Source organism: Musca autumnalis, unplaced genomic scaffold, assembly GCF_047663935.1.
Source record: "Musca autumnalis isolate F117 unplaced genomic scaffold, ASM4766393v1 scaffold_1, whole genome shotgun sequence".
Taxonomy (NCBI): domain Eukaryota; kingdom Metazoa; phylum Arthropoda; class Insecta; order Diptera; family Muscidae; genus Musca; species Musca autumnalis.
Genome location: NW_027411644.1, coordinates 303636965 through 303664787, shown reverse-complemented (window position 1 = coordinate 303664787; position 27823 = coordinate 303636965). Strand labels below are relative to the sequence as shown.

Genomic DNA, 27823 nt, shown 5'->3' with positions numbered 1-27823 from the left:
ATTATGCGGCACGTGTAATAGAGAAATAGCTTGGCACAGTGGTTTGGGGCGACGGTAGTGTGTTAACTCTTCCCCCCCTAAAAATCTGCGTCCCGCAGATCAGGATGTGAGGGCGTATTTTGTTGTAGTATTGACAGGTTAAGTTTAGGAAGTTTTTTCTTTGATGTCAATTTCCTCCAGATTATTAGAATTAGACCCATTAGTAGGAACAGGCCCAATGATCCTGTCGTCATGAACCATGTCGTTTTCTCCTTTAGGTAACCCAAAAGCCGTATATTCGTTGAAGCCATTTCGTGAATGAGATTAAGGTTTACAGACAAGCTTTTATTCGTGATGGTGGCTAACACAGGTGGGAGAACTTGCATTCCAGAACTGGTAATACTCCAATACATTTTATTGTTGATCGTCAAGGATTCGTTTTCCATTTGTAGAATGAAGGAGCCATCGAGGTGGCGAGACGTCTTGTTGGACCAAATGCTACCGTTAAAGTTGTCCAAAAATAATGTGTCCTCCTTAAGTAGTTCAACCTTCGATTCTGAACTAGTTATGTAGCGGCAAGCTGTTTGGCCACCCTTCAAAAGTCGTGGCAGGCAATCTTCCTCTGACAACAGATCAAGCGTGTCCTTTTTACATACCATGGCAGTGCTTAGACGAAGGCATTTGTCCTTGATACCATATGTTTCGTCCTTGTTCATAAGTATCGTTTTATAACCCAAATCCACTTTTTGACCCTTTTTGAAAACTGCTCGTACAATCAGGTGATTGAATTTGGTTTCCTCTACCTTTGGCATCGACAATATGTAGAGCAGGCGGGTGCCATTCGAGTAAATAGAAGGTTCGCTATATTCGATGGCTTCGATGAAATTGCTGTATGGAAGGACTTCTATTTCGCCTATTAATTTATTTATCTCTTCTTTGTTCAAGAGGTTACTATTTACAATTTTAGCCTTGGCCATTTGGCACGCTAAGACTAATTCACCTACTTCATCTTTTAGAATCATCACCTTGTGTTGTATCTCTTGTGAAAACTTTGCTTGAATGTTGTGTCCCAGGATATCATTTGTTGCAGTAACGGCTCCATTAAGAGTTCGCAAGATCTCCTGAGTTTTTGTGGAAATTTCAGAGTTTATCTTATATTGCTGATTGTTATTAGAAATTAGTGTAGACTGACTTCGCAGAATCTCATCCCAATCTGAAGCATCAGGCGAGCCAGCTAACCATTTCCAGGCTGACCCAATCCAGTTAATTGAGCGTTTGCGTCTCTCGACTTTGGGTCCCTTCAGTTCGTCGAGTTGAATTTGAATTTTTTCCAGCTGAAACTTAATAGCATCCTTGATACCGCTGGTTTCGTTCATCATGTTGTTTTCATCCTTCAATCGATTCAATATGTTCTCGTAGCGTTGTAAGTCGATATTGTGAATTAATTTGAAGTGTCCATTGATCATCCAGCCATAGTCATCACGAATCGTCAAGATTGGGGAGTCCAGATTAAATACAACATATGCTTGTGCAGATGCACAGAGGCACAACCTAAGAAACAATTATAGTCTAGTGGCTTAAGTCTATCAAGTGTATTAAAACATAGCAGTTGTTTATGATAAAAAATGTAAATGTAAAATAATTCTTATTTCATAGATATTGAACCAAAATTGTAACAAATAATTTAAAATTTCGAAAGTGATTGAATAATTATGTAGTAATTATTACTGTTATGTAATTATGCAGTGCTAAAACTATTTATTCTAAACATTCAATAACAATGCCAAATGTTAATGCCGAATTTTTTACACTTTCTTAATTTTTATCAAATTTAGATTGTAAATGATAATTATCGAAATCTTCTTATTCTAATGGGTTAGTAGTAGAGTGTTAGTTTAATGGAGTGAGAGGAGTTCGGGGAGACGGAGTAGTTTCCATTAGATGAAACAAATAACAGGGAAGTGGGATATTTGTTTTAATTAGTAATGATTAGCACGGGCTTTCTTTTTTTTTATGACCCTTTGGGTTCCTTTTAGTTTTTTTATCTGTGACCCAATGGGTTCCTTTTGTTCGTAATATTTTGTATTTTTGACCCAATGGGTTCCTTTTATTTTTAATATTTTATATTTGTGACCCAATGGGTTCCTTTTATTTGTATTATTTTGTATTTTTGACCCAATGGGTTCCTTTTATATTTAATATTTTGTATTGTGACCCAATGGGTTCCTTTTATTTGTAATATTTTGTATTTTTGACCCAATGGGTTCCTTTTATTTTTAATATTTTATATTTGTTGACCCAATGGGTTCCTTTTATTTTTAATATTTTATATTTGTTGACCCAATGGGTTCCTTTTATTTTTAATATTTTGTATTTTTGACCCAATGGGTTCCTTTTAGTTGTAATATTTTATATTTGGCGATTACTTTTGGAATGCAGGCGTGAACTCAGATGACATAGGAAGGCCCATGTTGATCCCTTTTAGCCATAGCCTTTAGCCATTGCTATAGCCTACTCATGGCATGAGTACCTTCACCGTCAATTAAAGCCATAGAATCCCGGTGGAGTTGAACCACTTCGAATACCACCTCTCGGACCACCGAGTTAACTGGAATTGAACCAATGCGATGGATCGAATACAAATATTGGACAATTTGCACCCAGACCGCCAGGGCTAGATTTCTATGCATGAGCCATCTTACCTCTTGACCAGTAATCGCTTTTGTGGTTTAAACATTTTTAATGTCTGATTTGTGGAATTTCTTTCCACTTTGTGTAATAATAGTGACGTTTCTATCTTGAGAAACAGTTTCTTTTTTATATAAGGGTTTTTCTTTGCTTTTTATTTGTTTGTTGGAAATGAATAATTCATCTCCATTAGTGAAATCGCGAGGGGGCGAGCGAGTTTTGTTATTTCGGGCGTTTCTTATTTCTTGTTCGTGTAGTAAAAGAGCCTTAATATCTTCGAATGTGTGTTCTCTAAAGTTTGCCATCTCCTGGTAATTTATTCTAGCAGTTCTATTAAGGAAAACATCAGCGGGTTTTCGTTTTGTAACAGAATGTATGGTATTATGGTATCTATCCACGGTTATAGCTACACGCTCCTTAGGTGTCAATCTAGGGAGATCTTTACAAAGACACCGATATATTTCGATTAACGTGGAATGCAACCTCTCTATCTGTCAATATGTTTCACTTTAATAATTTGTCATGAGAATTTTAAAATATTTTTGAAGTACTTTTTCACATAATTTGATTTATCTAGTTTGTGATTGTTTCCTCTATTCGTGAATTCCATCCCTTTAAATTTGTATAAACATTCTAATTCTTTAATGTAGGTATGAAACGATTAAAAATCCGAGATAATCAATTCATCGGATGCGAAAATATGATATTAATAACTCCTTAAAATTTCTTCACTTATATCATTAGCGGCCTTTTTTGATTGACTCGCCTTACCCATAATGCAACATATGCATCCAGAGGTAGAAATGCTATGTTCAAACGGTCGACAATAGCTATGAATATGATAAATCGTTCTAGGTTTCAAACTCCGTTTCAAGATGGCGAAGGTCTATTAAGTGGAAAAATTCGATTTGACATATGCAACTTTATTTGGAGAAACGAAACATTTAAAATATTCGTGTTCTCAAGGAGAATAAATTTGTGGATTGCATTAATACACAATCCATATAAATGGTTACAAGGTCCAGTAAAAAATACGAATAAGTGGTTATACTTGTTTGTTCTTAATTCATCTATAGGGTTAAAACTCCACTCTCGTTATTTCTAACCGAACCGCATGGAGCAGTAAAATAATGAACAGCAATAGTTCATTTTTAAATATCTGGATGTCTGACTTTTATTGGCAATAACATTGCAAGTTAAGCAAATTTGTCTATAGAAATTAGATATTTAAATTTATCTATATCAAATAGTTCAATATGAAGTATTTCACAAGGATAACTTGGAATTGGAGTTGGCTGCATATGTGATTTTGAGGGATGTTTCTGGTACATATTTATTTTAAACGTCTCATAATGGTTAATATATTCTCGAATTTGCATATGTAGCTAAAAAATAATATTTCTTAATGATTCTCGCGAGCATTACGATGGGCAAGTTTTATGTTCCCGTTTTATAAAGTTAAATACTCTATCGGCTAACGTAACATTCTCGAAAATCTGTACAAATTATTGATATAAACATCTTGTAAAGTGGGAATAGAGAACTCTGGAACTGAATTCAATTTATGACGTTAGGATTTAAAATTTTCTTCAGCATATTAGTAAGTCACGAAAAATCTCTTTTAGACCTTATGCGGCTCTTCACTATACTCAAAACTCACCCCCATGTTGAAGGATTGCTTTATTTTCGAACACATTTATCGGTGATTCCACATGCTGTATTAAATTACTTTATTTCTTTTCATAGATTGCAATTCTAAGCCCAAGGGCTGATCAGAAATAAATTGCGAATTGAACCACTACATGTTACTGTTGTGAGTAAAAATATTTTATTTTAAAATATCAATATCTTAGTATTATAATAATTATTACAATTATTATTGAGCGACGATGGGTCAGTGAGTGCGTTCACTTCCGTTCTTGGACGGGAGAGTGCATCGGTGACCACATTCATTTTTATCGTCTTGTACATCAATCCGGCCTAAATTCTTCCATAAATATGCAAGTAATGGAATAACAAATAACTTACATGAGGATCATCAAGGAGTTATGTTTTCTTTCACAATCAATGTTACTACTATATTTTTTCTTCCTTTTTTCAAAGGAATTTTATTATTATTACTTTCTTCACAAGAAAGTTTTCACTTTTCAAATGAGTTTTATTATTTTTCTCACAAGTAATTTTGTAAGTTCGTTATATTTTTTCACTAGGATATTTTTTTTTTCAAAAAGAACTTTATTTTTATTCCTTTTCACAAGCAATTTATTTACAAGAATAAAACTTATTTTTCTTAATAACTTAATTTTGATACTTCTTTCTATTGCAATTATACTTCTCTTTTTTGTCTTATCCCAGTTTCTTTTTTAATTTTGTCGCTTCATTATAATCATTTAAACTGCAAAATTTATTTTTCTTTCTTCTCTTTTTTTGGATATTTCTTTTTTTTTTTTTGATAAAACTTTCCTTTTCTAGGTGATCTCCAAAAATTAACTGGTTAATCATTTTAATGCTTTTCTTAAAACATATTTTTTTTAAATTCTTGAACTCTTTTTTATTTTCAATTAATAATTTTTTATCATTTTTCCTTTGCCATTTTTTCCCTTTTTTCTTTAAAATTTGTTAATTTCCATTTTTAATTATTTTTTATTAAGTTTCATAATTTTCTTTTAATTTTTCTTTTTCGTCTTAATTTTAAGCCAATTTTTTCTTTTATTTCCTTCCGTTCTTTAATTTAAATCACTTCTTATTTGATTGATTTATTTGTATATTATTTCCTTTCAAGGACCTTCACTTGGTTAAATTTATTTGATATTCTTTTACCGCACTTTTTTGATTTTCGATTTTTTTATCCACACTCCACACTGTCATAAAAATTGAACTTTTTAATTTTTTTTTATTTTGTGAATAATTTTATATAAGGATACCGCTAATCTTGTTTTTAGCGGGTCCCTGCTGCTCGGGCGCCAGTTAAGGACTCTCGTCCTTGTAAATTAAAAAAATAAAAAACACACCGTCAACAGACGGTAATAATTGACACTAAAAGATATTTTCTGATTTTACACTAGTTTATTTCAATTAAAACTTATTTAACACTATTTCACTAATTTAAGTAGATTATGTTTAAATGGAACACTATCACGATTCACTCCCGAACTCCAACTGAATTCTGCCTTGTGCTGTTCTTGGCTTCAAGCCTCCAGTTGTTGGCAGCGATGCCGTAATTATGCTGCCAAATATGTTTCCCATAAATGCAATATGTTGACGGTGCGACTCGTGTTGAGGTTGAGTGTCTGTGGGAAGGTATCATATTCTAAATTCGCAATATATTGAAAGTGCTGAATGCAGGTTCAGTGTCCATGAGAACATATCGTATTGCAGTTTCACAATATATGGTAAATGCTGATTATGCGGCACGTGTAATAGAGAAATAGCTTGGCACAGTGGTTTGGGGCGACGGTAGTGTGTTAACTTGTATTTTGTTTTTGTATTTTTGAACGCACACATAACACGCAGAGCTATAGGTTTCGCCCAAAGAAAATGCAAAAACAAATCTGCAGCCAACTTCAGGTTGTATACGAAGAAAAACGAAACAAAACAGAATTTGCCAGTACAGAAGAGTGTGTACCCCCTCTTATTCCTCTCTACTCCCTCGCCCATAAACTCAATTTTCTTTCCCATCAACTTTCACTGTATAAACAGGGACATATGAATTTTCATTTGACGTATCCCAGCAAAAAATTTTGGAAGTTGTGCAATTGGAGTTATGATTTCACAACATCTTTCGATGTAGTCCAACAGAGTTATGAAAAATGCACTCCGTTCGATACATATATAAGCAGTTGCTGTAGAGATCCATACAGAAAAAAACAGTTGGTTGATCCCTACACATTTCTTCAAAAGATAAACAAGAGTGTATACATTTTAAAGAATTTGTTATAAAATAGAGAAATAACAACTAAGTTGCGAACATTTTTGCTGTAATTCACGAGACGGAAATTTTAAATGGAGTGGAGTTGGAGTCCATGTCGAAAGCTGTACTAGTGATGGGAAGGCAACATAAAACAACTTTAGGATGATGAAAGAAAATCAGATGCGCTTGGATTAAATCGGGAACGGAGGAAGTAAGCTCAAATGTGATTGCATTTAATGGAAACTTTTTTCTAATTTGTGTTTTTTCTAATTTGTTTTTTTCTAATTTGTATAATAATGTTCTTTGTGTTCTTGTTTTACACAAATAACAAATGCGTTTTTTTTATTTTGGGATATTTTGCAATGGCTTGCATTTTAATTGTATCATTGGACTGATTGAAAATGTAATCCGAAGAGTGCCTTTAAATTCAATCCAAAACACTACATAAAAAGCTGTGATTTGGATCGAAAATGGAGTGCTGTGGAAGCAAAATGGAGTGCATCCTAGCTGTGCGCTCTCTTGTAAAATTCATAAGTGAATTCATAGGAAAAGATGTACTCCAACGGCAAATGTACCGTACACTTGTAGTGATTCAACTGCATCCGCGGATGCAAACTTTTTGCTGGGTATGAATTCACTTAGTCCCGGTTCACACTAGGGTAATTTCAATGAAATTTTGACATGAAACTTTGCATTTATTGGGAAAAATGCATAATTTCAAGACACTAGTGTACAAAGTTTCATGTGTTCTGCAATTTCGCTTTGTTGCAATATTCGTATGAAGCAAACAGACCGTTTTATTTTACATTTTGTTTTTCTTTCATGTCAAAATTTCAGTGAAATTACTCTTAGTGTGGACTTATAAGTTTTACAAGGGAGCGCGCAGCTAGGATCCTCTCCATTTTGCTTCCACAGCACACAGCTGGAATGCACTCCATTTTCGATCCAAATCACAGCTTTTGATGTAGTGTTTTGGATTGAATTTAAAGACACTCTTCGGATTGCATTTTTAGTCAGTCTAAAGATGCAATAAAATGCAAGCCATTGCGAAATATTCCAGAATAAATAAATAAAATGCATTTAATATTTATGTAAAATAATAATACAAAGATAAATAAACACAAATTAAAAAGTTTCCATTAAATTCAATCACATCTGAGTTTACTTTCTCCGCAACTGATTTGGCTTCGTCATTCTAAAGGTTTTTTTATGTTGCCTTCCCATGACTAGTTCAGCTTTCGACTCCAACTCAACTCTATTAAAAATTTCCGTCTCGTAAATTACCACAAAAATGTTCGCAACTTTAGTTTGTATTTTTTATTTTATAACAGATTCTTCGAAATATATTCACACTTGTTTCTCTTTTGAAGAAATTATGTCGGTAGCGACGGGTAGGGATCAACCAACTGTTTTTGTTTTGTAGGGATCTCTAAAACAACTGCTTATAAAATGTATCGGACGGTGTGCATTTTTCATAACTCTGTTGGACTACATCGAAAGATGTTGTGAAATCATAACTCCAATTGCACAACTTCCAATTTTTTTTGCTGGGACCGAACATAAATTGGGTTATCATGAACGACAATTCCCCGTTAATTTTTTCACTTTCTCCCTTAAGTTGCAACGGCGGAAAGACAAAACTCACGGGGAAATTTCATTCATGATAACCCCTAAAGATTATAGCCAAATTCTATTTTTCAGATTGAACACGTGTTTATATCAAGTTGAATGTCGAAACGAAATGTCAAAAATGAACCCAGGTGAAGAATTCAAAAGTTCAACAATTTTCAACTTTGTGGCCCGAAGCCTCGCTTCGTTGTAGTCTGTCTTATTGAAAACAGTACAATTTCACTTTTGCGCTTTGAAGCGAGGCGAAAAAAATAAGCAACAAAAATCCATTGTGTTCTCGCCTTTAGAGTTCACAAACAAGTGGATTTTAATTGAAATTTACAGTATACTAGTATTTGTATTTACGTATTTTATATTTACGACAGACCCCTCGTTTAAAAACTTGAAGTCGTTGAAACAGCGCCGGTCTGACCATTGACTCACATGACATTTATATAATGAAATCACTCTAGTGTGGAATTCTACTAAGCAGAATGTAGGGTGCACGTATAAATTAGCGTTTAAAAATAAACGTCACATTGTCCACACTCTTCAAACTGATTACACCAAATACAGCGAAGTAAAGCTAAGCATTTTGCATTTTTTTAGAAAATCATCTCTCCAGTTTTATTAAGTTTAAAAGTGAACAATTGTAATAAAAACTGATTAAACAATAAATTTGAAAGTGCAAAATGATAAATTAAAAACAAAGTTCTATGGTAAATCTTGGTCAACTAAAGTGTATTATTAGTAAGCAAAGCAACAACAAAACTAACAACAAGAGAAGTCTGACGAGACCATTATATACAAGAACGACGACTACGACAACCAAAAGCAGCAACAAAAAATAAGAAAAAAAAAACAAAAGCAGCAAATACCATCATCTTCCAACTGCTGCAAGTAAATCATAATCTTCCATCAACAATTGCTTTGGCTTTATTTACTAGCCGTAATATTGTTAAAAATTAAATCAGAAACAAAAAAGAATTTTAAATAAAACAAAGTGCTAAATATTGATAATAGATTACGCATCAAAAGTGAAGTTTTATGTGTAGCAGTGAGTGCATAATTAAGTGAATTACTTTAAAATTGAATGTCGCTGCCTCAGTTGTCTTGATAAATAAAATTTATTCTAATTAAATATATACAAATTATTAACAACAAATCATAACAAAGCTTAGGTATCAGTGTATATAAGCGAGTGGTCACATATGTACATATTGCTGTATATATTTGGTGTACTATCTAAAAACATATGATATACAGTCGTGGTAAAAATAATCGTTACACACGACACGAAAAGAAGAATAGAAAGAGATGTAATAATTGTGGGGGAAGTATAAAAAGTCGTGGAAAAAAATAATGATAATGTTTACTAGGGTGGGTGTTGAGACATATGAAGATCATAAAATAAATTACCAATTAAATTCGAGAAATTAATAGAACTTGTTGCTCCTCCCAATCTGTATTTTCTTATTGGAAGAAACTGGTTACTCGCGTTTTCACCAATCGGTTTTTACTAAACAACAGCTGTGTTTTTCCTCTGTAAATCCTCAAATCTGAGCAACTTATTCGAAATTTCAGTCAGAGTTAATCTTTAACTAAATAAAATCGTTATTAATTCCATAAAAATAAAAAATATCCTGTCATTTAAGGCTAAGTGTATGCGTATTCGTACAGCACTATATATTTGTGGTTGTTGTTATTTTAACAAAGCAAATATGGAATAATACGAATTTGGAGCACGGCCGACAAAGAAGAGGGCACACAAAATTCTCAATATTTGCAACTTTTGACAGTGTGTTAGTAACGTTGTATGCACGCATGCTGCAAAACAAAAACAAATCAAAACTTTTGTGTGCTCTTTCGTTGCGTTCGGGTCGTGTGTGTGTGAATTGCCGAAAAACTTCGTAACTTTAACAATATCAAAGCACGACATTGATTTGGAGTAGTTTAATACCGGTGGGTGCCACCGTGGTGCAATGGTATGCACACCCGCCTTGCACGCTAAAGGTCGTGGGTTCGATTCCCCGGCCAGTCAACATCAAAACTTTCAAAGATGGCAAAATACCCCTCAGTAATGTTTCCTGAGTATTTCAGCCATGTAAAACTTCTCTACAAGTGGTGTCTTAGGACACGCCGTTCGGACTCGGCAATAAACAGTAGGTCCCATATCATTGAGCTAATATGAATCGGGGTGCACTCATTGATATGAGAGAAGTCTCTATGGGATGTTTGTGGAACAATTATATTAATATCCCTCCCACTCACACCTTCCTTGAGTAGTTTTAATTCATTAATTTAAAATTAAAAAGAGTTTCTGTAATGAGGTGTACAATTTAGAAGTCTTTTTACTTAATATTAATTATGCACAGTATTTTGTTTACTTTGGACTAGTTTAACATCCTGTCCTTAATATTTTGAAGCTACTATATTTATTTATTTATTTGCAAACTTTATTAATAATCAACAAGCCAATATAGGCCAAAAATGATTACAGAGTACCAATATATGACACGATTTACAATTCATAATTCAATTTTCAATTCAATTTATTTTCATAAATGGGAACCTAGCCCATAGGGCCAAGAGCGGTTCCAAAAGCTGCAAAACATACACTACTCCAAAAGCTTAAATCTAACAATAAATTTAATTTGATAGTCTTAAAATTCATTAACAGGATGTAATTAAAGAAAATATGAAGATCTGTTTAGTAATCAGCTAAGCAATATTAGAAATAAGGAACATAAACAATCATAACACAAATTTGTACTAGTCGAAAAATTATTAATCTTCAAAATCACTCCGATTAAAATGTTCAAATAACTTCATTTTATAACGGATTAAGGAGCCACTGAATGTCTTAAGATCTTGCGGTAAAGCATTGAACACACGGGCAACCCGTACCAAAAAGGATTTTTCCAAAAAAGGCGTCAAACGCGGTATATGAATTTGTTTATTCCTCTCCGATCTACTAAAAACAAATAACTCTAAAACAGAGGAAGGGGCTTGGATTTGTTTCACCTTAAAGAAAAACAACATGCACCTAATATTCAGAAAAACATCAAACGAACTACCAAGAAATTCTTCTACATACGAAGAAATATGATCACGACGTTTAAGCACAAAAACATAGCGCATGACCCTATTAAACAATAAGCTTACGTAAAGCATAGCCACAACTTCCACCAACAACCTCAATACAATACAAAAAATGCGGCATTATCAATGCATGTACTACCTGTATCCTAATTTTCTTAGGTAGGACAATATCCAAACAGTACAACTTTCTTAAAATAAAGTTTACCTTGGAAACTAAACAATTAACATGCAGATCAAACTCCAAACCACTATCAAGCAACAAACCAAGACACTTCATCGAGCTTACAACATCTATAGACTCCCTATAGATGGAAACATTTATAGAACTCTCTTGGAAGTTGCCAAAAAACATAGCCTTAGTCTTACTAGTATTTATTGAGAGTCCATTGTTGGACAACCACGTGACTAACATATTAATATTAAAATCAACATAACATATTAATAAGTAAATTCATTTTCTTAAAAAACTTAACTCTTTAAATAGGTACTAAAACTAAAATCTTAATGGCATTAACAATCGCAGATAAAGTTAAACTAGCATAGACAACCAATTTTATCCTGTCTTTGCGAAATTATCCTGATATCTATTGTAGGTATTCAATAACCATTTTCTTAAATGCAGCCAAAGAATAAGAAAATCTCCTTTCATTATACGGTATAAAATTATTCCACAAACGACAAACACGGACTATGAAAGAATTCCGCATTATGAGACCGTTGAAAAGAGGATTTACTAAGGAATGCGATCGGGACGAGTTAAAAAATGTAAAACTGGAATACAAATACTGTGGAATTCCACTTTTAATCGTTTTTATAGAAAAGCAATAACGTTCTGACCTTAACAAACTCTTCAAAAGAACACCCTAGAAAATCTACCACATACGACGTTACATGATCGTGCAAACGTAAATTATATACAAATCGGATGATCCGATTAAAAATAAGAATAACCCCAGCAAAATTTGACGGAAGGGGTTCTTTGCGATGACGTGATTTCATGTCATCTTTTGCATTGGTTCAAAGGAAGTCGTGGAAGATCCGATCTAGGGATACGCAGTGAAATGCAATAATCGGTTTTTAGATTATTCGGTTTTCGTGAAAAACTTAAAACTCGATTTTCGGTTAGTCGATTATTTGAGAGTGTCCTAAAAGTCGACTTTCGATTAATCGTTAACCGCCGAAAACCGATTATAATCGAATATAATCGACCATTTTCGTTGATGTGATCAGTGATGGTTATATGTATACAAAAAAGTACCGTTGATTACGCGGTTTTAGCACACCCAATAGTCAACTGCGACTAATGGTCGATCACGACTAATAGTCGACTACGAATAATGAAAGACTACGACTGATGGTTGACTACGAATAATAGTTCACTCCGTCTTCTGAAAGTCGATTAAGAATAATCGATTATACGGTTTTCGCACAGTCAATAGTCGACTACGATTTTTAGCAATTTTACGGCTAATAATCGATTAATCGATTAACCGAAATCGATTTTACGTATCCCTAATCCGATCTTTTCATTAGGATTTGAACCAATGCAAAGGAAGTCGTGAAAGATCCGATCTTTTCATCAGCATTTGTACCCATTCCATCGATCCAATAGAGATGATGTTTGTGTTTTTATTTACACACCTGTTTATTTTCATTTTGGTATGTTCCAGTACTGCAAAAATCTACTAATTTTTACTATTTTTTCAGATAACATAAAGGAAAAATTGTTATCGTAGTAAAAATAAGTAGATTCTTGCAGTTTCTGGAACAGACCAAAGTTGTTAGAACTGTCGTCGTGATGTTGTCTTACATTTCCTGCAATTGGAATTATATGAGCTAAAAATAGAATCGGACTGCACACATTGCTATTCTAAAAGTTCCCTTGTCTGTTCTAAATCTGACATAGAATGAAATCAATCAAATCTCGCTTCTTGGAATTTGAAAAAAAGTCCGAAACGAAAAGGAACAAGAATCTGAAAATAAAGAAGAAACTACTTTTGGAAAGAAACAATTAAAAATAAATTAATTTAGCATAAATGGTATTTTCCATAAAAAGTCTCTCCTCCCCGTCCGTTACATTTTGTTCCTAGAGATCCCTAAAGCAAGCCGGGTTGTAGATCCCTACATATTTCCGTCACTAAACAAAAGAGTATAAATTACCAAAATGTTGTTATAAAATAACAAAATTATAAAATAAAAGTAATTTACGAATTAAAAATACTTAAAGGAGTGCATTTGGAGTCCATGTCGAAATCTGAACTGGTGATGGGAAGATAATTGAAAAAACCTTTTGTAAGATGAAAGAATATCAGTTGCGGAGAACGGAGGAAGTAATCTTTTGCGTTGCAGCGGTGGTGATTACATTGCAATTTTGGATGTAAACTTTTGAAAAACTAAACTGATAAATTAATTGTAGCTATTTCATGAATTCGTTTGAATTAATAAAGAGTTTTGTTTTTCATGAAAACCATATTTCAATACAGCATTTCCATTTTCCAAACAAGACATGAAAATTTCATGCCAAGGGGTTGGTGAAAATGATATGCCAAAGCATTGGTTAAAATGACATGTCAAAGCATGGGTGAAAATGACGTGTCAAAGCATTGGTGAAAATGACATGTCAAATCATTGGTGTGGAAATGACATGCCAAAGCATTGGTGGAAATGACATGTCAACGCATTGGTTAAAATGACATGCTTAGGATCCAGAAAAGAACGTCATCTTTTGGGGTCCACGCTCATATAAAATTCATCGATGAAGATGCTAAAAAGATGACATGCTAGATCACTTGCACCCATGATTGAATGTCATCTTTGGCATCGAACATTTTGCTGGGATATTCTCGAAATGACATTGTTAATATGGTTTTCAAATGTAAGCTTGCAGTCGACGTAAAATCCTAATGTCTTAATATAAGAACAACAATTTAACACTTCCCCGCCGACTGTTAAGGGATATTCTCTCGGTCCACCAGCATCAAAAACCATTCTTTTGGTTTTAGAGGAATTGAGATATATAAAGTTGGCTTCACACCATGATTTTACATTGTTAAGATTGTTATTCATTATGTTCCACATAGTTCCCGAATCATCCGATCCTACTAGTTGTAGATCATCTGCGTATAAGTACCCCTGAGCACCATTAATTACATTAAATATGTCATCCATGTACAAGATAAACATAAGAGGGCCTAAAATTGATCCTTGAGGAACTCCCCTATGTGTGTCTCTAATGCTGGATTTATATTCACCTCTCTGTACAAATTGCTTCCTTTGTTCAAGATACGATTTCAATAATTTGCATGATTGCTTTGAGAACGTAAAGTTTACGAAAAGTTTATTCAGAAGAGTTTCATGACAAATGGAATCAAAAGCGTGCGTGAAATCCAATGCCATTAGAAATGTAGGTCGTTTTTGATCAATATTTGCTCTAATATCATCCGTTATTTTGGCTATAAGCGTTGTGGTACTGTGTCCTCGAACGAAGCCCGACTGGTAATAACACAATTTGTTATGATTTGTTAAATAAACAAAAATTTGGTTTTTGAGAATAACTTCTAAAATTTTGGAAAATACTGGGAGTATACTAATGGGACGAAAATCAGAAAGACATTGGGGAGTTTTGACTTTAGGTATGGGAATAACTTTTGCTGCTTTCCAGGAAAGGGGATATCTTGATGTCATAATAATATAGTTGAAAATGTGGACAATGTGTGCTGAAATAGAATTAAAAGCTATTTTTAGAAACTTAAGAGAAACGCCATCGGAGCCGATGGAACCAGATTTAATTGCACAAATTGCTTTCCAAACTTCTATTCTATTAGTTGTAGAAAAGGAGAACTCATTATCTCTATATTGCTCCTGTTGATGAAATTCAAGTTGAGGAGGATTTGTGATAGGCGGAGCAATAAAAAAATCATTACACTCTTCAGCATTCACATCGATATTTGAACTATCACCACCAATTATTCCCTCTTTTCTTAAGGATTTCCATACACTTTTCGCGGAATCATTCGAAAATGTAGTACTAAAATGTCTATTTCCTTCTTTACGTATTACAGATTTTAGTTTATTGCGATATCTAGTGTATATTTTCCATCTCTCATTAGTCCTATTTTCAATATAAGCTTCATAAGTAGACAGCGGAATTTTATGCAACCCCTATTTTTGGTCCGATTCATGTCAAATTTTGGGACTGGGCATATTTTTGGCTTCTGATTACATTGCAATCGAAACATATGACATATGCAAAATTATGCAACAAATATTTCAATAATAGGTACAAAAATGTCTATGTGTACAATTTTTATACCCTCAGCCTTTAGGCTAAAGAGGGTATTAACACTTTGATACGACCAAAAACGTGCCTCATCGAAATAATGGCTTTAGACACCAAGTATGTTTGTACGATATACGTTTCAGACAATTTTGAGTAGATCTAGCAATGTCCGTCCGTCCGTCTGTCTGTCTGGCTGGTGCGCACGATAACTCTCGAACGGATCAATCGATTCGGTTCAAATTTTGGGTATCGAAATATTTTGTCCAGATTCGATTTAAGTTCGAAGATGGGCCATATAGATCCACTCCTTCAGGTACCTCCCCCACAAATGTTCAAATATTGTCGCAAAACTTGTGCGCACGATATCTCTTGTAGGGAATAACCGATTTGGTCCATACTTTTCACATCGTGTAATTTCTACCAAACTTAGATGAGGTTCCAATATGGACTCAATCGGTCCACTCCTTCAGGTTCCTCCCACACAAAATTTCGGAAAAGTTCAGTTTAGGACCTGGTCTCGAATCGCTTTGATTTTTGTTTACGCATGTTGTATTCGCTTTCTTTTATACGACGCTGTAAGTTTCATTAGGGGCAAGTCCATACTTTCTGAGAAAATGGGCCTGAAAGTTACAAAAAACCCTATTACACCGTGTTAGTGGTTGGAGCGCAAGATAACTCTCGAACGAATCTACCGATTCGGTCCAAAATTTGGCTTTCGTAATATTTTGTCCAAACTTAGTTCATTTTCAAAGATGGATTATGTTGGTCCACTCATTCCGGTACCTCCCCCGCAAAAGTTTGAAAATGTTCGGAAATTTGTGCGTACGATAACCCTTGAAGGGAGTAACCGATTTGGTACATACTTTGCCCATCGCAAAAGGTGTACCAGACTTAGATAATGTTTCAATATAGACTCTATCGGTCCACTCCTTCGGGTACCTCCCACACAAAATTTCGGAAAAGTTCAGTTTAGGGCCATCTCTCGAATCGCTCTGATTTTTGTTTTAGCAACTTGTCTTCAGTGCCCTCCATACGACGGTACAAGTTTTTTCAGGGGCAAGTCCATACTTCCTGAGAAAGTAGCCTGAAAATTGCAAAAAAAAACCCATGACACCATGTGAGGTGGTTGGAGCGCAAGATAACTCTCGAACGGATCTGCCGATTCGGTCCAAAATTTGGCCTTATTAATATTTGGCCCAAACATAGTTTATGTTTGAAGATAAGCCATATCGGTCCACTTCTTCAGTTACCTCCCCCACAAAAGTTCACAAATGTTCGGAAAAGTTGTTCATACGGTAACTCTTGAAGGGAGTGGCCGAATTGGTCCATACTTTACACATCCTAATATATCTATTAGATTTAGATCAGGTTCAAATATGGATTATATTTGTCCACTCTATTCTGTACCTCACACGCTAAATTTCGGATAAGTTCACTTTAAGACCTGCTATCGAATCACTTTGATTTTTATTGAAGCAACTTGCATTCGCTGCCTCAATTGGGATGGTAAACATTTTTCAGAGGCAAGTCCATTCTTCTTGAGCAAACATCCCGAAAAAACCCCTATGGCATCATATGTAGTGGCTGGAGATCCACTTCCATAATGGTCAATGTACATCCATTCCTTTTAGTATCTCCTCCGCAAAACGTTTGATCTCTAATCCTAAGGAACATTTTTGTCGTTTCAAATGCCCAAAATTTTTAAAAACCCTTAAATACATACGTTTTTTGGGAAAATATATACAGGCTGAGGGTATATCTCTGTCGGCAAAGCCGACGGATACTTTTTTACTTGTTCTGTTAAAAATTCTCTTCAGACAAGTCAATAAAATAGAGAAATGTATAACCACAGCCACAACCTTCAAAATACCGAAAATCGGGAGGTATCGTTCTATGGGGGCTATATGAAGGCCTGAACCTAAGCCGACAAATTTTAGGTGGAAAGTTTTATACCCCCAACGAAGACTTAATACCGAATTTCAGCCTTTTTGGAGGGATATTGAGGGCACATCCTTCAAAATGCCAGAAATCGGGAGGTACTGTTCTATGGGGGCTATATGAAGACGTAGACCAATACCGATAAATTTCAGTTGGAAAGTTTTATACCCCCAACGAAGACTTAATACCGCACATCCTTCAAAATACCAGAAATCCTGAGGTACCGTTCTATGGGGGCTATGTGAAGACGTGAACCTATACCGACAAATTTCAGGTGGAAAGTTTTATACCCACAACGAAGACTAAATACCAATTTTCAGTCATTTCGGAGGGATATTAAGGATACAATTTTCAAAATACCGAATATCGGTAGGTACCGTTCTATGGGGTCTATATGAAGACGTGGGCCTATACCGAGAAATTTCTGGTAGGAAGTTTTATACCCCCAACGCAAACCCAAATACCAAATTTTAGTCATTTCGATGGGATATTGAAGCCACAACCTTCAAAATACCGAAAATCGGGAGGTCCCATTCTATGGGGGCTATATGAAGACGTGGACCTATGCGGACAAATTTCAGGTGGAGTGTTTTATACCACCAACGAAGACTAAATACCAGTTTTCAGTCATTTCGGTGGGATATTGAAGCTACAACTTTCAAAATACCGATTATCGGTAGGTACCGTTCTATGGGGCCTATATGAAGACTTGGACCTATGCGGACAGATTTCAGTTGTAAAGTTGCATACCCCTAACGAAGACTTAATACCAAATTTCAGCCATTTTGGTAGGATATTTAGACCACAAATCCTTGAATATATTTTTGCATATGGTTTTGCATATGCTCTTTTTATGCAGATATGTACAAATATGTCAAAATATGCACGATATGCAGAATATGCAAAATATGCAAAAATTTCTGGGCCTAATTCGTTTTATTTTTTAATAAAACGAGTTTCTGTCTAATCAGATTTTCTCTACGATCATCCTAACCATATATGCATTTGCATAGGATTCCGCAGTCTATTCATAAGCTAAGTTTCTAAAAACCGTTGCTTTTTGAATATTTTGGGATTTCATCCAATCAAACGAAGTAGATGACTGTATTGTTTTTATTGGAACATGCTTTTGATACAAATCAGTAAAAATACGATTAAAAATTGATACTTTATGTTCCGAATCCGATGTAAGATATATTGAACTGAAATCTGCAGCGTTGAAATCCATCAAGCAATTCTCATAATTTACTTTGGAATAATCTCTTACTTTTATAGTGGTGGACATTTCTCTCTTGTTCCATGAGAATGAAATAAATATTGCAGCATGATTTGAATGCAGACCTGGGAAAGAGAATTGGCCCTTTCGAAGAACTAATGATGAATCAGAAACAAGGAAATAATCAATAAGCGAAAGTCTGTCTGAAAACAAATTAAAGTGAGCGAATTACAAATGGAATAATTCGAATTTAAAATGGAATAATTCGAATTACAAATGGAATAATTCGAATTACAAATAGAATAATTCGAATTACAAACGGAATAATTCGAATTACAAATGGAATAATTCGAATTACAAATAGAATTCTCGAATTACAAATAAAATGTTACGAATTACAACTAGAATGTTTCGAATTACATGTGAAAAAGGTGTAGTTCATTGTACTAGTTCCAAAACGTATAAGTAACGTCATATAAACTAACGTATGATATTGCTTTTACGCAGTTTGTTCATACAAATGATGTAAGCCATTGGAACTGCGTAGTGAACTAGGTAGTTCCATATAATTCATTTGGCACAAATCTAATGGTTAGCACGTCCGCCTTACATTTCCTGAAGTATGGACTACCTCCAGATAAAAAATATATTTATCAGGACAATAACCAATATTAAAGAAATCGCAGGGACATGCCTCCCCTCTCTCATCTCCAAAATTTTCTTAAAAATAGTAATATTTCCCAACTAGCCAGTCTTCCGCTGGTTTTAAGATTTTATCTTATGGCAGGTGCAAAAATCGGCTACACGAACTAAATTTTCGTACAAATTATAAGTTTGTCCCAATTATCGGCGTTATGACGGTGATTTAAGACTTGACGGCTACGAGATTTCTTAAACATTGAAAGCCTTCAATGAGATCTACCGGTAGTAAACATCGTAGAATCGGTAGGTCGCACGAAACCCTGATTTATGCCCTCCTTTCTCCCTTCCTATGCCTGTGCAACTGCATCAGTATGAATGCTTCTATGTGTGTCTGATAAGTTCATTGATTTAGAGGTTCCCTTTATTTCCTTTGGACCTCTCTCTCTCTAGATCATAAAGATCTTTCTGAAGGACCTGGGTGTGAGAAGCTTGTTCACAAGATTGTTCTGTGTGGTGAGCGATAACACCATGCAGGTACTGCTTGATTCGCTTGTTGATCTAAGGGTTCCCTCTTGTAACGTTGTACCACTCTTTCTAGATCATGAAGATCCCTGCTGACATACCAGAGTGGGGTCCTATCCACAATATGGTGATTAGGATGGCTCTTACATAAGCACCCGAGTAAGCACTGCAACGAAAGAATGCTATTGTGTCGGACCTTGTTGATCCTGCATTTCAACTTGTTGTTGTTGTAACAGTGTTTTTGTTATGTTTATTTGTTCGTTCCTCTGTTCAATCTGACTCTGGGTCTATCTTCAGTTCCAGAAAAGTGGCTGCTTCGATGGGATGGGAGGTTTGGCGGGGCAGTTAAAAAGGTGTTATGTGTCGTGCGGGCCCATGCCGCATACTGGGCATATGCCTTGTACGGCGCGATCGTTTTCGGCCCAATACGAATTTAGGCGACTGCAATATCCCGAGCGTAGTTGAGCCAAAACTACTCTGGTTTGTTGTTGTTGTTGTTGTAGCAGCATATAATGCTGGGTTGGCAGCCGCTGGCCGAAACACTTTTGGTTTCGGGTCAATCCGGTACGTAAGAACCCGCTGCCGTGGGATTGACTCTGGTTTGTCGTGGCAGCTGACGCTCCTCAGCTGCGATAGATGGAGGATGTACTCCGAGTACTTTATTCACACTATAATTGCTTAAGGCCTTGGCAACTACGTCCGTGCGAATGCTATTCAATCCTGCTTGATATGCTTGTTGATCTAGGGGTTCTCTCCTGTATCGTTGGACCTCTCCCTCTAGAGCATGGATATCCTTCCTGATCTGCCTGTATGTACCAGGCCTGCCAACAAGATGGTGATTGAGATGTCTCACACGATAACATCCAAGCAGGTAGTGCAACGAAAGCATCTCATTGTGTTGCTTTACAGGAAGAATTTTTGCCTCCTCATGTAGATGGTCCACTGAAGATTTGAGGAGGCACCCTGTCGCTGCTCTCAGGGCGGCATTCTGGCAAGTTTGAATCTTTTTCCAGTTCGAATCACACAATCTCGGGGACCAGACTGGAGCCGCATAGCTTACCACAGACCGACCTATCGCGTTATACGTGGCCAACAAGGTTTCTTTATCTGCACCCCAAGTGCTGCCGGCCAGGGACTTGAGGACCTTGTTCCTACTTTTCAACTTATCGCAGATAGCTGTGGCGTGTGCGCACGACGTGAATGTAGTGTCAAATGTGACCCCTAACATTTTAGGGCAGTTTGTGGTCGGAATTCTGCTACCGTCGACCACGGCATTCAACTCTCGTCCAAACTGCGCTGTCCATGTGGTGAACAGAGTGGCTGTAGATTATGTGGGGGAAATCTGCATATTCCTCGAATGGAAAAAGGTGGTATTTAACCGATCTAATAGTTGTTCAGTCTCTCACAGATGTCATCGGGATAGGTACCCGACGCCAGGATCGTGCAATCATCCGCATACGTCACGATCTCAATGCCGTCTGGAGGGGGTGGAATACAGGAGAGGTAGAGGTTAAACAGTTCCGGAGATATCACCCCACCTTGAGGAACTCCCTGTTTCACTCTACGGGGTTTGGACTTCTTATTCCTGAATACCACGTACGACTGGCGTCCACACATATAGTTGACTATCCAACGTTTCAAGCTTGGCCGGAGGGTTGTCTGCTCAATGTCCTCAAACAGCGTGGAGTGCCTGACTGTATCAAAGGCTTTTGATAAGACAAGCGCCACCATAACTGTTCTATCGCACGGCCGTCTCTTGTTTAGTCCTTTACAGATATATGTGGTAATGGCGTGCAGCGCTGCTGTCGTGCTGTGCTGCTTACGGAATCCATGTTGATGATCGGCAACTTGATAGCTATTTCTGATACTGGGGAGGAGCAAGGCCTCAAGTGTCTTTGCTACGGGCGACAAAAGCGAAATCGGTCTGTACGATTCACTTTTGCTGGCATCCTTTCCTGGCTTCCGTAGTGGGACCACCCTGCCCATTTTCCAGACTTCGGGAACAACGAGGGTGGCTAGCGACAAGTTGAAGACTTTGGTGAGATACTCGACTCCCGGCTCATCCAGCTGCTTCAACATTACCATGGAGATTCCATCAGGGCCCAACGCTTTGGATGATTTAGCGTTCCTGATGGCATTGGCAACATCATCCATTGTAAACTGTGGTGGTTCATCCTCGGCAGGAAGAGATCTGATGCGACGTAATACTCTTCTCTTCGCCCTGTCACTCTCGGGATGCTCGACAAACTGTCGATTGAAATTACTTGTCAACTTGTCGCAGATAGATGTGGCATGCGCGGAGGACGTAAACATGCCGCCGAGTGTGATCCTTAGAATTATGGGGTCGTGTGTCGACGAAATTCTGCTACCAGTCAGCGTAACGTCACCAAACGTGACTGAGGTCCTATCTTCCTTCTTGCCAGGGTTCGTTGCCGTTGTCCACAATTCACTTATTCCCCCTCCATTGTTGCAAATCTTCAAATGATTTAACCATTTGTTCCGCTTATGTTCCCCAACCAACCTGTTAACTTCCAGTGTCAGCTCATTGACTCTGGAAACACTGGGGTTGACACGACGAAGCTCTTCACGCTGATATGCTGTTGTGAAATTTGGTCTCACTACGGGTATTCGACCAGCAGGGAGTTGGGCAGATATCTGAAGAGGTGATTAGTGAATTATATGAAACTAGGCCAATTACCTTTCCCATGATCGATGGAAGTGTGGTGTTTAGAGGAACGGAAACAATTATGGAGAGATGGTCTGATCCAAGAGAATCGGCGGATTTCCAGGTGACGTCATTTATCCGACCAGGTGACACTATGGTTATGACTCTCCGCTAATTCTGGCAGGGTCGTCCTCATTGACCGTGCAAAACGTAGAGTTATCATTCTGCTCAACCAGTCCTCTTTTCGAGGACCGAATGCCACAATTCGTGATGAGTATTAAAGTCCCCCAGCACCAGACGGTTATGACCTTTCAAAAGCTAGCTAATGTTGGTCCTATAACCTGGAGTGCAGCTTTTTATCGGCGGGATGTATACGTTAAGCAACTATACCTTTGCAGTTCCACACCTGACTGCTAACCACACACATTCCATGTACGGGTCATTAGAGCCAGGCTCAAGCGAGATAGGTCTGTGTGTGGAACAGACTGGTGCAATAGGAAAGCTAATCCTCCAGCTCCTTTTCTGGTGTGCTCCTTCCTCAGTACGTTGTAATTATTAGTGTTGGGCAATCTCGTTCATTAAGCGGATCGATCTTTTTCATTCCTTTCACCAAAAAGATCCGGATCTTTCACTTCGTTCGTTGGCTCTTTTTCGTTCAACAATACATTTGACTGTGTTATTTTCTTTTGAAGTCGTTCGTTCTCTGCTGCATATGACTCCGTCGTTCTTTTCACCGAATCGTTCTTTTGAAAATGTTCGTTCACGAATGACACATTGTGTGCTAATGGGGGTGGTTTTGTTTCTGGATTTGATATGAAAGAACCAGATGAACGAATGATGCAAAAGAAAGATATGACCGAGATGTGCTGTTACTGAGCGAGAGTAGCTCTCTGAATCATTGTTTGTTTTGTGTGGACATTTGTGCTGCTTGACTGCAAAACCAATGCATTTGTTTTTTTTTTGCTTGCTTGTGTGTATGCAAAGCTAATGGTGGTGGTTTTGTTTTGTAAGCAGCAATGACTCGGTCATCGGGGATCTAAATGAACGATATAAAAGAATGAGCTGGATACGGATCCGTTCGTTCTTTTCACGGAATCGTTCCTTTGAACCGGTGCGTTCATGAACGACACAACTCTAGTAATTATCACAACGCTGTAAGCTGCAGTTTTTGTCGGGCTTTGTTTCTTGCACCGCCGAGAGTCTTCCGACTCACGAAGTCCACAATTTCCTCTATCTTACCCGAAATCCAATGGAATTAAATTGCAAAAGGGATGCATTTTCCGAGATTGGAACAACAACGGTTTATGTTAAATGCTGCGTGTGCGATAGGACTTTCGTGGTCTGACGACGATTCACTGGGGGCTGTGTTCACGCAGAATGCAGATGTAGTCACTCGCATCTATTGGATATCACTGAAGTTTGAGTGTGGTGGTTGCTGATGTGACAATCTGAGCAAACACAAATTTGTTCCTGGTTTTTCACCGTCTCGGTACGGACCAACGAAACCGGGACAGGCATTCCCCGATATACTCTTCCCAACACAGAAAAACGATACAAAAACACACATGCGTACACTGAGGTGGAAGCCGATATTCGCAAAGGGTGTTGTATGGTTCCGGGTCAATCCTATATCGAAGAACCCGCCGCCGTGGGATTGCTCATGATTTCTTCTAGCGTCACAGTTTAGTTCTTAATGCCATCTGTTGAATATTTGGCGATCATCGAGTAGAATCTTACTGTAGTCCTGTAGTACAGAGTATAAAGATCGCTTATGCCATGTTCGATATATACATCCTGTATGTTAATCTTAACTTTGCCTCTTACGATGGTTACTTAACTGGATTTCTATATAATAAACATATTGTTTTTTTTTTCTTCCTTTCGGAACTCTAGAAATTCAAATAAAATGTTTATAAATACCATAAAGGAAAAACGCTAAACCTCTTTTATGTGAATGTGAGCGTAAAATGAAATGGAACAATTTTAAGACGTGACAAGTAAAAGAAAAAAGAACTCTTTAAGTGCATTTAAAAGCAAATAATAGAGATAAAGAAAACTGATAAAGCAAAATGTTTGAAACAATTGATGCAACAAGTAACCTGGGGCACCAGCTGCTGCAGCGGGAAACTAATCTGCAATTTCGTGGTAGTTCACAATCCTTCCGATCGCGTTTATATCGTGAACGTTTGAGAATTGCACGAAATCTCTACAAAACCGATTTGAAGGGTCATTTTGGTTGTGTCAATGCCATTGAATTTTCACATGGTGGTCAATATTTGGCATCAGGTGAGTTGTGAACTTTAATTGATTTTACAGAAACTTGTAGTTAAAATTGTTTCTGTCATTTCAGGTGGTGATGATAAACGAGTTTTAGTTTGGGATATTGAAAAATCATTGGCTGGAACTGCCGGTCCCAGAGCCTTGGCCACGGAACAATCAAGTAACATCTTTTGTTTGGGTTTTGATAGTAAAAATCGTAAATTGATTTCCGGTGGAAATGATGCCTTAGCTATTTCTCATGATTTTGAAACGTAAGTATGGTAACGTTGCAGGTTTAATAGAAATGTTACTATGTGTTGTCTATTATAGCGGCAAATTGGACAATGTTTTCAAACACGATGAACCCGTTTATGGCCTTTCCATTGATCCTCAAAATGACAGCATTTTTGCCACAGCATCTGAAAATGGTGTGGTTTTGCTATTTGATCAACGTACCGATCCCGCCGATCCACTTGTTGTGGCCTCATTGTCTTCGTCTTTTCATGCTGTCGAATTTCATCCCAGTATGAGTCATCTTTTGGTCACTGCAAATTCGAAGAAGGGAGCAGCTTTATATGATATACGTAAACCGAAAAAGTAGGTTTGGAGTTAGGGTTACTTGGCTTGGCTTTTGTTAATTCTAAAAATTTGTTCGTTTCTTCCTTGTAGACCAGTTATACAATATGGAAATCTGGATAATGTTTGCAGCTGTATGAGTGTACGCTTCAATCGCACTGGCAATCTCATCTTGGGTTTACGTAGACGTTTGACACCCATTTTATATAGTGTCAATTCTCCGGACAGAATTTGTACTTTCTACAATAGCACTTATTACAATTCTTGCACCATGAAAAGTTGTAGCTTCGCTGGCGAAGATGATGAATTGGTAATATCGGGATCAGACGATTTTAATTTATATGTATGGCGTTTATCGGATATTGATTGTAAGTTGGGATATGTACTTTGCTATTTAGAAACGGAAATATATTTTTTTAACTCTATTCTAGTGGAGGGTATTGAACAATGGGTTGAACCCACACAAATGGTTTTATATGGTCATCGTTCAATTGTCAATCAGGTGCGCTATAATCGCCAGAAATGTCTACTGGCCTCATCGGGTGTGGAGAAAATTGTTAAGGTAATGGAAATAAATAAATTAAATTTATATATTTTGACTCATTTACAAATTTAAACTATTTTTTAGATATGGAGTCCCTTTGCCCAGCACAACTGGAGCGGCACCTTAACTACGGAGGCAACCTGCTCCGATAATCCCCGTGAATTGTATTCACCCTATAATCTATTTACCATGGCCCTACCTGAAAACTGGCATCATTTGTCTCACGACTATAGCAGTGAAAATACCAATGAAGATCCACGTATGATGGCATTTTTCGACTCTCTGATACAACAAGAAATCGAAGGTTGGGATACGGACAGTAGTTCCTCAGATTCTGCGGCAGAAGAAGAAAGAAGTATTACATCCATTACACGTTCCAGTTGTGAAAGTACATCGAGCAGTAGTAGTTCTAACAACACTTCATCATCGGCAAGTACAACATCACAAAGCAGTAACAGCAGCAGCAGTAGTAGTAGTTCATCCAGCAGTTCTTCGTCGGCAGACAGTGATAGTGATAATGAAAATAATGCAGCAACTGTACGAAAAATAAGACGTTTAAGGCGGGCAGCAAGACGTAGGCAATCCTTGAAACAACGTAGCGTCTTAAGAAATCAACAACGCTCATCGCCACGCAGCAAACAGAATAAAAAACCCCGCAAAACTAAAGTAAAAATCAATCAAATACAAAAACCTGCAAATCGAATAGCCTATTTAATCTCAAAGAAACGTAATACCTTGCGACGTTTGGCAATTAAAGGTGCCACCATGGATGGTCGACGTCCACGAAAATTGGTTGTGGTGGTAAATGGGCGTAAGAAACAAAATAATAATCGTCTTCCTGCCAAACGTGTAACGGATAACACCAATTCGGCAACAAATAATGCCAATTGTAGTAATAATGAAGAACCAACCACGTCTAGAGCGGCAGCTGCTGCATTAGCAGGTGCCTCCAGTTCGAGATATCGTAAAATTCAAATGGAAAAATCACCAATAAGGAAACATGGTAAGTGGTTTCTTTTTATAGTTTTCTTTAAAAATCAGTAGACTACCACAATAAAACTATACATAGTTTCCACATTCTAAAAGAATTCTGGATATTAAACTCATCAAAATGTTGTTGCTATAACAGCTTAATCTGGCTTTAGTTGAGTAGGTGTAGTTAAAAAGGAGCGGAGGGATGTGCTGTCATGTCGTGCGAAGATGTATTCCGAGGACGGCATTCAGATGGTTGTTGTTGTTGTAACAGTGTTTGTTATTCTGTTTGTATGTTCGTTCTTTTGTTCAATCTGGCTCTGGCTCCAGTTCCAGGAAAGTGGCTGCTTCGATGGGATGCAACCACAGATCCACTGGAGTTAGATGAGTAGGTTTGGCTGGGCAGTCGAAAAGGTGTTTTTTGTCGTGCGGGCCCATGCCACATACTGGGCAGATGTCTTGCATGGCGCAGTCGATTTCCGCCCAATAAGAATTTAGGCGACTGCAATATCCCGAGCGTAGTTGAGCCAAAACTACTCTAGTTTGTCGTGGCAGCTGACGTCCCTCAGCTGCAAAAGATGGGGGATGTATTTCGAGGACTTTATTGCTTAAGGCTTGATACGCTTGTTGATCTAGGGGTTCTCTCCTGTATCGTTGGACCTCTCCCACTAGAGCATGAATATCTTTCCTGATCTGCCTTTATGTACCAGGCCTGCCAACAAGATGGTGATTGGGATGTATCACACGGTAACATCCAAGCAGGTACTGCAACGAAAGCATCTCATTGTGTTGCTTTACTGGAAGAATCTTTGCCTCCTCATGTAGATGGTCCACTGAAGATTTGAGGAGGCACCCCGTTGCTGTTCTCAGGGCAGCATTCGGGGACCAGACTGGCGCCGCATAGCTTACCACAGACCGACCTA

At 37.1% G+C, this 27823-nt stretch overlaps 1 protein-coding gene across 7 annotated transcripts in view; it reads left to right on the top strand.

Annotated features, from left to right (window-relative positions):
• Nucleotides 1-27823, top strand: part of LOC141389846 (uncharacterized) — a 113164-nt gene that overhangs the window by 15489 nt on the left and 69852 nt on the right. Inside the window, exons 1-7 of one of the 7 annotated variants that reach the window (XM_073962012.1) lie at nucleotides 8657-8904; nucleotides 24443-24835; nucleotides 24900-25080; nucleotides 25139-25405; nucleotides 25478-25752; nucleotides 25816-25946; nucleotides 26013-26931. In XM_073962012.1, coding sequence (XP_073818113.1) covers nucleotides 24619-24835; nucleotides 24900-25080; nucleotides 25139-25405; nucleotides 25478-25752; nucleotides 25816-25946; nucleotides 26013-26931 — 1990 coding nt within the window. In that variant the 5' untranslated portion in view covers nucleotides 8657-8904; nucleotides 24443-24618. Of the gene's footprint in view, nucleotides 1-8656; nucleotides 9243-9361; nucleotides 9566-24442; nucleotides 24836-24899; nucleotides 25081-25138; nucleotides 25406-25477; nucleotides 25753-25815; nucleotides 25947-26012; nucleotides 26932-27823 lie in introns of those variants that run through there. The other 6 variants (XM_073962013.1, XM_073962014.1, XM_073962016.1 and 3 more) reach the window with 6 other exon arrangements.